We start from the raw sequence: 13,985 nt of genomic DNA on the forward strand, positions 1-13,985 counted from the left end.
TGTCACTTTTCAAACTTTCAGTCAGGGGCAAATGTAATTTTTTCAATATAAAAGAAAAAATTGTGATAAAACTTTAATTTTTTTAATAAATAACGGATTTACCCTTAATTTTAACTGAGATTTTTAATAAAAATTTAGTTGTTTGGGCTTTTAAAAATCTGAGAGTAAGATTTTGAGATTTCATTATACCTTAGGTGGGAAATTGTCCTTTGGCCTCAAAATAAGTACATATTCCTTTTGTTGAAAAGTTAGGCAATGGTTGTCTACGTTAATTATTCATAGGCCAAACGACTATTTCCCACCCAAGGTTTGACGTTTTTTCAAAAGTCTCCTCTTTAATTATGAAGACACCAAATACCCACCTATGACTGGTTAGATTTAACAAAACCCTAACGCCTGAAATTTTTATCTCTTTTTGCCCTCCTAAACTTTAAAAACTAAAAATTTTCCCTCAGCCTAAGTTTTAAAAAATGACAGTTTCACCCTAGGGTTTGGTTTTGAAATCTTTGGCGACCATTCCGGTTCCATTGCCGACGATCTCTCTCTCCCGAAGCAGCCTCTCCTTTCGACGAATGCTTTCCTCCCATTTGAGGCTCGATCGACGTTAGTGCTTTGGAGACGCCTTGGGAGACGAAGAGACGAAGACGACGTCTTCGTCCCAGACGAAGACGATGGCTCGTCTTCCGAGAAGTTCTTCGTCTCCCAAGGCGTCTCCGACGCCGATCGAGCCTCCAAATGAGAGGAAAGCATTCACCGAAAGGAGAGACTGCTTTGGGAGAGAGAGATCGTCGGCAATGAAGCTAGAACGGTCGTCGAAGATTTCAAAATCAAACTCTAGGGTGAAAATGTCATTTTTTAAAACTTAGGCTGGGGAAAAATTTTTAGTTTTTAAAGTTTAGGGGGGCAAAATTAGATTCTATTTTAGTTTATTTTTAATATTATAGCAAAAATGATGATTTTACCCTTACCACCATTAGAGTTTTGATAAATCTAACCGGTCATGGGTGGGTATTTGGTGTTTCCATAGTTAAAGAGGAGACTTTTGAGAAAACGTCAAACCTTAGGTGGGACATAGTCGTTTGGCCTTATTCATATATTAACCTAGATTAAATATTATAATTTTATCAGCTAACCCATGGTAACTTGAATAAAGTAACCTTATCTTGTCTATCCTCCGACTTCAGATGCCCAACTGTACTCCAAAAAACTATAATCTCGCCTTACCAGATTTTCAATTGAAGATTCCAATAATATTTTCCTTTGAAAGGAAATTAAAAAAAAAGAAAAGAAAATAAACTAGAATTTCGCACTTTGTACTAAAAGATGGATGTCATAACATTTGGTGTTATAATCGGGATAATCGTTCTTTTCTTATGCATTGTTTGTTTCATCACCATCGAAGGCACCTGTAAACGCCGTTCTTAGTAAACCTTTTCTAATACGCCCTAATAAACCCATGTTCTCAGATCCCTTTTAAATTCTTCGTTACTTCACATCCTTTTTTCACTTGAAAATTAGACTACCGATGTCGTCTTTCAAGACCCAGATCTTTGTTTTCTCAGTTTTGGATCTTATCTTACTCTCTGGGTTTTGTTTCGATCTGGGTTTCGCCACTGGAACGACGCCGTCGCATGACCACCACCACCACCACCACCACCACCACCACCACCACCACCACCATGACCACAATCTTGGTGGGCATCAGCATACGGACAAGAAAATGTTACTGCCAGAGGAGCTGGCTGAGGAGGAAGATATGAGATTGTACGGATTTGGGCCTTACTATCACGATCACGATCACGATCAAGATCACCATGTTGGTGATCTGCAGCACGTGGGTTTCGGTAAATTGAGTTAAATTCATCTTGTGTATAATTTTGTGGAGTAAAAATGTGGAAAATGTATTTTTTGGAGTATTTTTTTGATTTTTTTTTTAATTCATAGGGCTGTGGTTTAATGCATTGGGTTGTTCACTTTTGGTGAGCTTAGCGTCTTTGATTTCCTTGATAATCTTGCCAGTAATCTTTAGTAAGTAATTGTCAATACTCGCTTGGTGAACTTGTTTTTACTTCAGTTTACAAACGGATTTATGATTGTTATGAAAATGTAATCATTTGTGTTGTAACAGTACAGGGGAAGCCATCCAAAGCGGTTGTTGATTCATTGGCTTTGTTTGGGGTCAGTTTCTTTATGCTTATTTATTGGGTTCTTGATTTGATTGTATTCTTTTTGTATGGATGAGTTCATGGATATACACCTTATGTTCTTATGGTGTTTTGAATGGTTTGATTGAGTTGGATTGAGGTGTTTGTTTACAGGCTGGAGCTATGTTAGGGGATGCTTTTCTTCACCAATTGCCTCATGCTTTTGGTATGGTATTGAACAAAGTATTTTTAAGTACTCTTATAACATTCCTCTTAGTCACAAATTATAACTTGTGAGACAATTTATATAACTTCTATTGGTTCAAATAAGCTATCATCAGAGGGTGCTCTTTTTTCACTGGCTTGTTTATGTCGGTAACAGGGTGATTTGAAGATTTCATGTGTGGCTTTATTTTATATAGGATTTTGTTTCTTTTATTTTCATTACTTTGGTATATATGTCCAATTATGTTCTAGAATCCTTACTGCTATTAAAGGAGGTATTCTTGTTTACTTCATGTTTTAGAAGCCCTTATGTTCTGAATCTTGTTGGATAGACACAATTTGCTTTTCTATGTCACGTTTTATGTGCTTTTGTCAGATCTGTCATTAAAAAGGTTATGTTTTGCAGGTGGAGAGCATTCCCACTCACACGATCACCATGAGGATCATACACATCAGCATTCACATTCTTTGAAAGATCTTTCCGTGGGAATATCTGTTCTAGGTGAGTAGTAAAGCACTTGTGCATTTGTGATTCACCTGTATCCACTCTATGCCTTATTGTTTGCAGAATCACTAAAACACTCCAATGTGTGTTTTTATTTGTGCCACTCACATGCATGCATGCATGAACACTTATCAATAAGTTTTTATATACCAATTACTGAAAACATTATGTGTTGTGATTGGGAACTGGTTAGAATTGTTCTCTCATCAAATAGCTTGCAAATTCAATAAGCTGAGTTTTGTTGAGAATGCTTTGCTTGTGTTGTAAATGAGTTCTGAGGATATACATCTGTGTTCGTGTCTCTGCACATGTGCACCTTGTTTAACCCTGATCAATGAATTAATTGCCATTAAAGAAAAAAGTCTTCTTGAATGGCATCTGGTAACAGATTTAATATATGCATTATATTATAATCTCATGCCGTACTTTCAAGTAATATAGGGATATATGCAACACTCAACTGAAAAAGTTTTGCTGACTTTCTTGCTGATTATCGCTTTTTGCTAAATGCTTTTCTTTTCCATGGGAAACTGCTCCTGGTCAGGGCTTTATTTTCCCACAGTTAATTTAACTCAATCTAACTTTCATATAAGAATTGAAATATATTTGCTGATTCTGTCCTGTTCCCACCTTCTATCTCTTATTGCTTTTCTGCTGTGGAAATAGTAAGCCATTGCAGAAACCTTCTCTTAAAATACTCTGTTCTGTAGCTGTAGCTGTAGCTATCTAATATCTTATTGAACTTGTATGAAATTCCTGTTATATAAGTTTGTGGATTATTCTCTTCATCTTCAATTACATGTTTTTTCCTTTCTTGATTTCATTGACCATCTGCTTAATATTAGTATATCAGGGGCTTTGCAGATTGTGTTGTAACCCCTTGAATTCTTATTATCATAAATGAATCGTTGCAGTGGGAATTGTACTCTTTCTTCTGGTTGAGAAATTGGTAAGATATGTTGATGAGAACTCTGGAGAAACTGATTCATGGGGTCATGGTCATCACCACCACCATCATAATAATACAAAATTGAAGAATGATGATGATATTAATGGAAAGAAGCAATCGCAACCCTGTTGTGGAATTGAAGAAAAAGGTTCAAATCAAATGTCTGAAGACTCATTGAATAGAGATAGTGTTATTCAGCAGGAGTCTCTTCGGAGGGTAAGCTGAGGAATTACCATATTGTGATTAGTTGCTGCAAACTTAGGAAGTTTGAGATCTGATCTGATGAAGCATGTGTTTGGTATTGTTCTGGAGATGGTTAAAAGAGCTTTCTCATAGTGAGAAGAGCTTTTTCAATTTTATACTTGTTTGGATGCACTTTAAATGTGTTTTTTCCTTTATTTATTTTTTATTTACCCGAAAGATGCATTTACTTTAGCTAAGAGTGTCTCATTAACTTGTAATGAGGTTTTAAAACATCCAAAACTCCGATTGACAAGATTTTTCTTATCTATGGCCAAGCAACTGGCGGTTTTTGCTTATGGCTCAATTTGTAAATGCTTTGCTACTAAAAGCCCTACTTTGAATAAATTTTATGAATGAAGTATTATTCTCTATCTTCTGGCCATTTCAGCATTAATTATGCACCCGAAGTAAGGTTTCGGCAAGATTAGGAATAAATATGTTTCTGGAAAAGAAAGTACCATTTGGAAGTACAATTAGAAATGCTATGTTTTAAGCCTAGGGCTTGGTGGTAGAGTTAGGGCTAAGTTTCTAGGAAGAAAAGAATTTGGCTTGGCAAGGAGCACATGCCATGTATGTGTGCTGGGTAAAATATATTTTTGGGAAAAGGATTTGGCCTAGCCTCAGCTTAAACATTTGGACCAAACATCTATTTGGGTACATTTTTTGGGATGTGTGCTTTGTAAAAATATAAATTCTAGAACTTGAAAGATGCCATCTATATGGAATTTTAACTTAAATGGAATTGTTTTAATTAACATTGAACATAATCAGATTCTTGCATTGTGCAGAGAAAGACTTCCTCTAGTGCTGGGGATGATAAATCAGATGTAGATGCCATAGATAGCTTGTCCAATGATCCTAAATCCTTGGAAAAGAAAGAACCTGCTCAATCATCAAATCTTGTGTTTGGTTATCTCAATCTTTTTTCTGATGGTGTTGTAAGTATGTGTTCCTGAACATTTGTACTTGAGCATTCATGTTCATATATTTGGAGAAGTTTCATGCTCGATTTGAATGATTCTATTTTCCTTGTATATTTGAGTGCAATGAAATGGTTCAAAATTTTAATGTTGCAGCACAATTTTACTGATGGGATGGCATTAGGAAGTGCTTTCCTGCTTTATGGATCTGTTGGTGGGTGGTCTAGAACTTTATTTTTGCTTGCCCATGAGCTTCCTCAAGAGGTTTGAGTCCCCTCCTTTCTTATTTGATGGGTAAAGTTTTTCATATTTTACCTTTTTAAAGACTTGAATCTTATAACTTAGGATTATGATGTTGAAATTGGTATAATGTTTGTTAAATGAAATTGATAAACTAGATATCATTTAACAAACATGGTACAAATTTCAATATCATAATTCTAATTTATATCAATTCTATCTAGTACATGCTATTTTTTAGGTCATATTATGTATTTTTTTTCCTCCACACATTAAGAACAGGTAGGAATTTGGATTTTGCTCCAGAAATGCAGAATATGATTTTCATTTTTGAAGTTGTAATGACACTGATTCTCTTTATAATGAGGGTAGAATTTTCCATCTTTCCGGTATTAATCCCTTACATTCATAATAAGTCATAAAGTAAGGAAGCATGAAAAAGGAAAACAGAATTAGATGGTTTAAAATTTTGCAACATGAATGGGACTCATCAGGCACTGATACAGTCACAATTTTGCTGTTGAATACGTGTTGAAACCTTTATATGGTGGATGTTAATACTTTTTTTTTTTTTTTTTTGGGCTTTGCACACTTCTGACTTCTGAGTTATTATTCCTTTGCTAATAATGCATCTAGTGAAGCCAAGATTTGAGTTCTTCCACATCTTTTTGCTGTTCAATGTTATAGGTATTTACAAATACGAAGGATGCAGAAATTATAGGAATCACCTTGCAGACATTTCCAGTAAAGAAAATTCCCAGTTCAGTTTAATCCTCCCCGTGATTTTAGTTCAAGCTAAAATTGATTTGTTAGCCAGTTCTGACATTTAATAGTAGACAATTGAACCAAATTTGGTACGTCCTAAATTGCTGTGACCTGTTGTAACTGGCGAGTTTAGTTTACATTGGTTTTTCCTGCATTTGAAAGAGTTCATTCTGGAACCAGCTTACCCATTTGAGTTTACATTGTTCTTGATATTATTTCATGAGTAATCTCACTTTAATTGCTTGGTGGACGGCTGCTAGGAATTGCATCTAGGTTTCTCTGCCGTAGTCATAATAAAAAAGAAGGATGAAGTTACAGGAATCATTTTTCTGTCCTTCAATTATTGAAATTGACCAGTAGGATCATGATTTCATTATACCATGTGATAAAAGGAAGAATTATAATTTACAGCCCTTTCACATATTTTCGCGTGTATTTTTTGTGGTTAATCATCATCTGTTTAATTTTGCGAACTTTAAAAGAATTTGGGGATGAAACAGTGACATTAATTATGTTTTTCTTTCACACTATCAAAACAGAATATCTTTTATATATGTTTTGTATGTTTACACTAGGATGTTTGTTTTCTTATAAAAAATTAGATGCATTTCCACATTGGCATGGCGATGGAGGAAATTTTGACTTCACTTACCGTAAAATCTTATTAGCTTTCCAGTCTAATATGACTTAGACTTTGCTGTCATCATAGCAAAAAGTTTTAGGGAGCGTAATTCAAACGTGGATTGATAAATTGTATGGATGTTTGCTGATTTTCACTAATTTAATTTTTCTGGTTATGTTTTTTTTTCCCCCTAATATTTGAAACATTTTGATTTTGTTTACATTTCCCTTTTATACTCCATGTAGTGAGGTTGCACCCTTTTTAGAGTATTCATGTTATTTGTTCTCCCGAGGGAAAAAAAAAAGGAAATAAATATAAAATATTTGGTTCATAATGTAAGTTAAAATAATACTATCACTCTTAGTTATTGTTACCCTTTCAATATTGATTCCTTTTATTCGGTACACTAATGGCTAGGGTATTTATAGGTTGGTGATTTTGGTATTCTGGTGAGATCAGGATTCAGTGTATCCAAAGCTCTGTTCTTCAACTTTCTCTCTGCACTTGTGGCTTTAGCAGGAACTGCAATGGTGAGTGATCTTTCTTGATTGCTGGGGCAATTGTTTTCCATAATTTGCTTGAACCATGAAGATGAAATAATGTTAGTTGCTTTTTCTGTAGGCTTTGCTCTGGGGACAGGATCCTGGACAGTCGTCATTGATTGAGGTAAAGAAGTTCCATAAACAATGCATAGTTTAATTTCATTTTAGATGCCGCATCTATTATTACTTTTGTTGACACCTTTATATCTTATAGGGATTCACGGCAGGTGGATTTATCTACGTCGCCGTTGCTGGAGTTCTTGCAGAAATGAATAATAACGGAAACACAGCACTGAAAAGTACCGCTGTCCAATTAACCTCACTGATATTGGGCATGTGTGTCGCCCTTTGTATTTCGCTTGTTGAATGACAAAAAACATTTGGAAATGTAAAAATTAGCCACACAAGTACATGATTTATTTTAAGAGTTTTCAATCAAAATTGATGTCATTAGTAACTTCTGCAATTTACTAATTGGAGCACGAAGGAAAATGGTGTTATGGAAGGTATTCATGGATGTGGTAGGAGATACAAAAATAACCTGAGGTTTTGGTGCCTGGTTACTATTATGCATTGTAAGGGAGACTTGTTCCCACTCTAAATTTTTGTTTATTGTCAATAGAAGTAGCTTCTCTCGGATTCTTGTGGAGAAGCAACTCATGAATCTCACAAAATGCCTATCTAAAACTTGAAAAACTGATAGACTTGCATTTTCACTTGGTCTTATTTATTCAATTTTTTTATCCTATGAGCCGTTGGAGAGGCAAATTTTAATTGTGTGCGCCAGGCAAAGGCTAAATGTCATTACTCGAAACTTTTTAAGTATCCAATGGTTGAGATGGGTGGTTGGGTAACCCAGCGGTAGTCTCCTAATATCAAAATCTAATTCAAGTAATGATTTTCTTTGACTATGTTTTTGTCTTTTAATACTGTGAGGATGCTTTATTATGGGAGACTGATTCCACAAAGAACTTTGCGCATTTTTTGGTGGTAAAGACAAGCCTCAAATCTTCACTTTAAATATTAGAAATGGGTTTAAAATTGCCTCAATTAGAAAAGGGTTCAGTCAAAAGTCACCAGAAGAAGTCATTCCAAGAATATAATAGTGGGTTTCACCCTTTTCGACATTCTGTCGTCAACATTCAACACTCATCATAACTTCACAAATGGGGGCATATAGAATATCAAGTTTACACCAGAACATTAGTCACAATTTCAACATTTTACACTGGGCAATTTCTGTATTCTAAATTGTATGAAAAGTCACAAAAGCATATATTTTGTTATATAATTCACAAATTAAAGTCGCAGGTATAGCATAATCCTTCTGTACCCATGTAATTTTTGTTGGTTTGACAGCCTATACCGAAACATTTTCCTTTGAATAATACTAGTAGCATCCAATTTTAAGTATGTGATTGAAAATTTAGATGATATATTATCATATAATTAATTATTAATTTATTATTAATTTAAAATCATATTCCATCCAAATACTTAATTAGATACTCATTACTATTTTCTTTGTGAAGTAGCATATAATTTGGTGACATATATGAGAAAGCTACAATTAAACTGGACAAATATTATACGGGACAAGTGTTTCAAAATGATATTACAACTATAAAGAAATCCTGCCTACATTTTGGTTGTGTAAATTTTCTCGAGTAAGGACATTCATACAACAACATAGAGAGATTCTCACTTTTTGAACGTTTGGGCACCAGAAAATAACGGATGGATTTGACTAAGACTCAAACTTGTCGAACTCTTGAAGCATTTCAAAGATGGTGATTTTGGGGGTTTGAGGTGGAGGAAGAGAAGGCATTCTCATGGGAGGCTTTATTGCATTATCCTCGTGTGTCAAAGTGTGATGCCTCTTTCTCACTGCTCGAACTGGACGACCCTCTATTGCTACTTCATTTCCTTCTTTGTTCATTTCTTCTGGTGCTTCTGCTCTCTTTCCCAATCCTTCACCTGTTTTCTCCTCTTGCATTCTTGATTCCTTTTCAAACACACCACATCTTCATCAATTTTAATAAGCAAATAAACCAAAAAAATAATACCTATATTCTCCAAAGACCAACTGAAAATATCCCAACTCGTGCATGAAATCTTTTTTATACTGGATGAATACCACCAAAGAAGATTGGATGTTTATATGATATAAAATTGAATAAAAAGGAATAGGTATTTACTGAATGAAACATATTGCCAATGCCCTTGAAATTCACTCATGTTAGCTATCTCTTATAAAAATAAATCCCCTTAACTGATAAATGGAAGAAAGAAACTTACATTGATAACAGAAGAAGTTGGCATTGGACACTTTACAGGGCGATCTTCATCCTGTGGCTCCATTGGGTGTTCAACAGGCCAGAATTCGAGTTCGAATTCCACCCCATGATCCATAACATTCCTGGCAATTTGCTCCTCGACTAATACAACTTGTTTTTGTTTATAATCCTATCAGGAAAAAATATATATATAAAAAAAGAAACAAAAATGATGTAGAAAATTGATTAACCAGTTCAAAGTAGAGATAATATAATAATAATATATACAGTCAGAGGACGAAAGTATATTGCAGGTACTCAATTACCTAAATTGCCAAAAAAAAAAAATGTACTTACAAAATCATCCCCACATGAAAAACCCATAATGGAGAAACGTTAGCTCATGCCAGAAGAACAGAAAATCTTACTTTGTTTGCGAGTCTGAGAAAGAGAAAGAGAGAGAAGAAAAAAATACGGGAAAAAGAGAGAAAGAGAGCATAAAAAGGAGGAGAATGAGGGATAGAGGGGGGGCGAAGTGGGATCACCTGTACAGTGAAAGAGGAATAAAGATTCCCACCATTTTCATTTTTTCTTTCTACTTTAAATTTAGCCTTTTCCTTTCTTTATTGATGTGGTTTTTGTCCCTCTCTACACTGTCAGTGAATCAATATAAGAGAGAGAGAGCTTTTTCTTCACTTTCTTGCTTTTTACTGTGGTTGTGGCTCTAGTTTGTTTAATTGGTTGAAAATCTAAACAATCTTAACTTTTTTTGCTTTCTTGGTTTTGTAAAAGATTGAAATTGCAGATGAGACAGGCATGAGCTGTTTGTTTGGTTAATTAGAATCAAAGAGAGAATAGGAAACTATGGTGGCCGAGGCTCAAGGTTAAGGAGACAGCGGAAAGCCGCCCAAAGCACTTGCCTCCTTGTACACACTTTCCTTTTCTTCATATACATAGAATCATACTGTATGCACGTATGTGCATATATATAATATTTCAGCTCTATTTTTGCAGTGATTTAATTGATGAGTTGCCAACTACTATATAACAACTCAATTTATGTATACAAATTGAAGTTTTGTGCAAAATAGGTCACAATAGTGATAATTAAAATCCCAAAAGACTTGAGTAGATTTTTCACTATACATGGTTCGGTTTGATGATTGAAATGTTTACATATACAATGTTTTTACAAATTTGAGTATAATAGAGAAATGATACAAAATGATATATGTTATGTATAATATTCTTTCTATTTCCCCCTTTTTTCTTCCCTCATCCTTTTCTCTCTCCCTTCATCCTTATATACAAGTTTTTAAAGAGAAAAAATACATTTGAACTCCTCTATTTTAGGGCCTTGATCCATGATTTGAATTTAAATTAATGAAGTCACGTCTAATTAACAACATTTTTATTTGTAGAAAAGCTAATATATTGCTAGATAACTATTATCTAGATGTTGTTTTTTAGAATTTAACTAAATCCCTTCTTTGATAATTATAAGAGAACCTTCTTTTTTATATACTATAAATATGGTATCGCTTGGTCGCTAGTTGCTTGTTGCAATGTTTGAGTCACAAATATATTATGGGCTTTGGGTTAGAGAGTTATTTAGTTATTGTTTGTTAGTCACTATCTCTGATGATACTTTGAAGGTTCCCCTTCTTTGATAACCATTAGATAACCTTCTTTTTATAAACTACATATATGGTATCGTTTGGTCGTTAGTTGCTTATCGTAATGTTTAAGTCTCAAATCTATTATGGACTTTAGGCTGGAGAGCTATTTAGTTGTTATTTGTTAGTTACTGTATCTAACTACGCTTTGAATGTTAACTTTGAAGTGCTTAGTTTGATTGTACAACATTTGCCCTAAGTTCTTAAAGCGTGAAGAAATGAGAATGAACTGCTCAAGCCAATGCAAAATTAATAATATTTCAAGGCGTCCTACCTAGAAATGAATAGCAATGCATTGTGCCTTTTTTATATCATCATCTAAGATAGTACCTTTTCTTAACACGACCACTTGTGAAGTAGTCATGTAGAAATTATTATTACTTTGTTGGATTGTGGAGTGTGCCTTCTCGCTTGCTTGACATGATACCATATAGTGTATAGATGTACATAATTGAATTTTGTATGCCACATCCTTAAGGATTCTTTGCATGTGATAGTTGGAATGCTATTGGTATGAGTTATCTTAGACATTGTAAGTACATAAGAAATGATGTTAGCCTTGGAGTCGGTCTACACTTGACAACACATAAGGATGTTACTCCTAGAGCATAAGTATGAAATTTGTGTCACTTAACATCTTAAAGGTGAGGAGCTGACTTGAACATCAAACTCTAGTTATGTTGGCTAGTTGGTGTAACATTACATGTGAACTTGATGACCCTCTTAAGCCCCACACTCTAAGGGATAGGACATTCTTAAGTCATTTATTATGCATTCCTCAATTTAAATACATTCAATCATTTTCTTTGGAGAGGTCCTAAAAGAGAATTTAGGTGGTCTTGTAGATCAAATTTATAGGTTTGATGCCTTTAGTCAGTTAGCCCATAAAAAAAGTTATATTTGTAGTGAGTGGATTGCTTTTAGTTCACTATTGGAGAGTGTCTTTCAATTTTAGGCTTAACAACCTATAACACCTCAACAATTGTAATTGAATATCGTGCCACTAAGAAGTCATAAAATTTAACAAATATTGGATATCCTATTCCATTTAATAATATAATAACATATGTCCTGATAGGGTCAGGTGAAAATATGGATAATGATAACATTTACACCTACTAATTTATGATATCATCTATTAATGTCAAGCGCAAGTCTTTATGGAAGTGGTACCAAGGACACTTGTCACTTGAGCTTTGAATGTGCATGCTTTGGTAGATAGGTTAGGTTGATGGTACAGGTTCGTCAAAATCCTCTTCCAAAAGGTTTTAAGAGGACAAACATCTATTGTAAGAGTAACCATAAAAGAATTGCTTTGGTGGATAGGTTAGGTGATCTTGCTCTATTTTAATCTCCCTCAAACTAGGCTTTTAAGGATGACAAAGAGTTGGTCTAGAGCATTTATTCCAATATAAAGAGTTCATCTTTCAAGATGAATGGGCAAGGTATTGTTGCATGACAACTTCTACAAAGTTGCAACATTTTGTAGAGGACACTGTGCGAGTAATGTCTTTTTCTTATTCTTGTGCTTTATTATTTGTATCTCTTTTTAACTATGGTTTTGTATTTGTATATAGGCCCTTGGTAAATTAACACCTTTCCAATGTAGCATGACCAACATTATTATGCAAACACAACTATTTATGGGAGTTGGAATGCTATTGGGATTAGGTATCTACCATGAAGAAATTTGGGCAAGACAAATGAGTAATCCGAAGCTCACATGGAACATATTAGAGCCAAAAGGAAACCTTGATGAAAAACTTATCATTTTGTCGTGAGAGTTTATGACAACATGATTATGACATATATGCTTTTCATGCTCAAATCGCAAACCCATGATTAAGGAATGGATTGATTGTCTTGAAGTAGGTTGAATAATATTCTTCTCCAGGATGAAGAGATGAATAAGACATTAGCGATTGTTGAGGCTATGATCAAGTATCGAGCTAGGGACATGGTTTTGGAAGTCTTTCTTTGGCTTCATTTTCTATATTACGACTTTTCCTTTTTGGGTTAAAGCTACAAAGAACAAACACAAGAATGAAGGCAAGCCTATATTGTAGTGGAGGATAACTACACTCATTGAGTTGAGGTATGGAACACAGGACTTGCACCATTTAGACAAGTCGCAAATAAAATTCTCGAAGAAACCACTACTTAGGAGGTCACAAGGGTAGCTCGCACTCCCACGTTTTGTCAAGAGACAATTGAATCTCCCTCAAGGTCATCAGTGTGAATACCCACTTATTATATTTTATTATCTCAATTATTATTATTATTTTATTTGTAATCAATTGCATATAAATAAAAGATAAATTCTAAGATATTATAATCTTAGTCTTTCACCAAAGTATACATACAAAAGCTATGTTATTCTGCATAATTCTGATATGACTGAACTTGAAATAAATTAATAAATAAAGTGATGAAATTGTTAAACTCAAAGAAAATGAATTGAATGATAATAAGACTAAGGAAAAACAACCCTTTAGTTTTTGCATGCAATTAATAAATATTCTCACGAGAGGGGCAGATTTGTTTTATTTACACATTATTTTGCTAAAAAAAAAAATCCTCTCTTGATGAGGTTTCCTATAGCTTTCGAAAGATAATAATATTGGTTGGTGTTGTAACTAATTCTATGGTGATAATGACATACCTAAACATAATCTCATTAAGCGTGATCTTCCATGTTTTTTGAGGTTGTGGAAATAGTCTTTATATTTGTTAGTGGTATAGATTTAACCAATAGGGATGGTTTAGAATGCAATACCACTTGTTGAGCAAAAGTGGTATAAAATAAATTACCCAAAATAAAGTGGTATAAAATAATATATTTATTATTAATATCCAATAATTTCAAATTTAACAAGAA

At 34.0% G+C, this 13,985-nt stretch overlaps 2 protein-coding genes across 5 annotated transcripts; one reads left to right on the forward strand and one right to left on the reverse strand.

The window, feature by feature from the left end:
• Positions 1 to 1,159: 1,159 nt before the first annotated feature.
• LOC123214587 (IAA-alanine resistance protein 1-like) lies at positions 1,160 to 7,612 on the forward strand. Of its 4 annotated transcripts, XR_006501857.1 has the most exons (12): positions 1,160 to 1,844; positions 1,945 to 2,028; positions 2,129 to 2,178; positions 2,319 to 2,370; positions 2,776 to 2,871; positions 3,789 to 4,039; positions 4,855 to 5,004; positions 5,143 to 5,250; positions 5,914 to 6,080; positions 7,042 to 7,143; positions 7,235 to 7,279; positions 7,370 to 7,612. XR_006501857.1 is itself a non-coding variant. In XM_044634450.1 (11 exons), the coding sequence occupies exons 1-11, from the start codon at positions 1,526 to 1,528 to the stop codon at positions 7,523 to 7,525; spliced, it is 1,413 nt and encodes a 470-aa protein (XP_044490385.1). In that variant the 5' UTR covers positions 1,165 to 1,525; the 3' UTR covers positions 7,526 to 7,612. The 4 variants fall into 4 exon arrangements, 2 of the variants coding, with proteins under 2 accessions (XP_044490386.1, XP_044490385.1); XR_006501858.1 differs by lacking the exon at positions 7,370 to 7,612 and having other exon boundaries at positions 5,914 to 5,986; XM_044634450.1 differs by lacking the exon at positions 5,914 to 6,080 and having other exon boundaries at positions 1,165 to 1,844.
• A 1,104-nt stretch (positions 7,613 to 8,716) lies between these two features.
• LOC123214946 lies at positions 8,717 to 10,029 on the reverse strand. Its single transcript, XM_044634977.1, has 3 exons — positions 9,789 to 10,029; positions 9,454 to 9,621; positions 8,717 to 9,160 (listed from the first exon to the last, which is right to left on the reverse strand). The coding sequence occupies exons 1-3, from the start codon at positions 9,813 to 9,815 to the stop codon at positions 8,903 to 8,905; spliced, it is 453 nt and encodes a 150-aa protein (XP_044490912.1). The 5' UTR covers positions 9,816 to 10,029; the 3' UTR covers positions 8,717 to 8,902.
• Positions 10,030 to 13,985: the final 3,956 nt, after the last annotated feature.

The sequence above is a fragment of the Mangifera indica genome, chromosome 4 (genome assembly GCF_011075055.1).
Source record: "Mangifera indica cultivar Alphonso chromosome 4, CATAS_Mindica_2.1, whole genome shotgun sequence".
In the NCBI taxonomy this organism is placed as follows: Eukaryota; Viridiplantae; Streptophyta; class Magnoliopsida; order Sapindales; family Anacardiaceae; genus Mangifera; species Mangifera indica.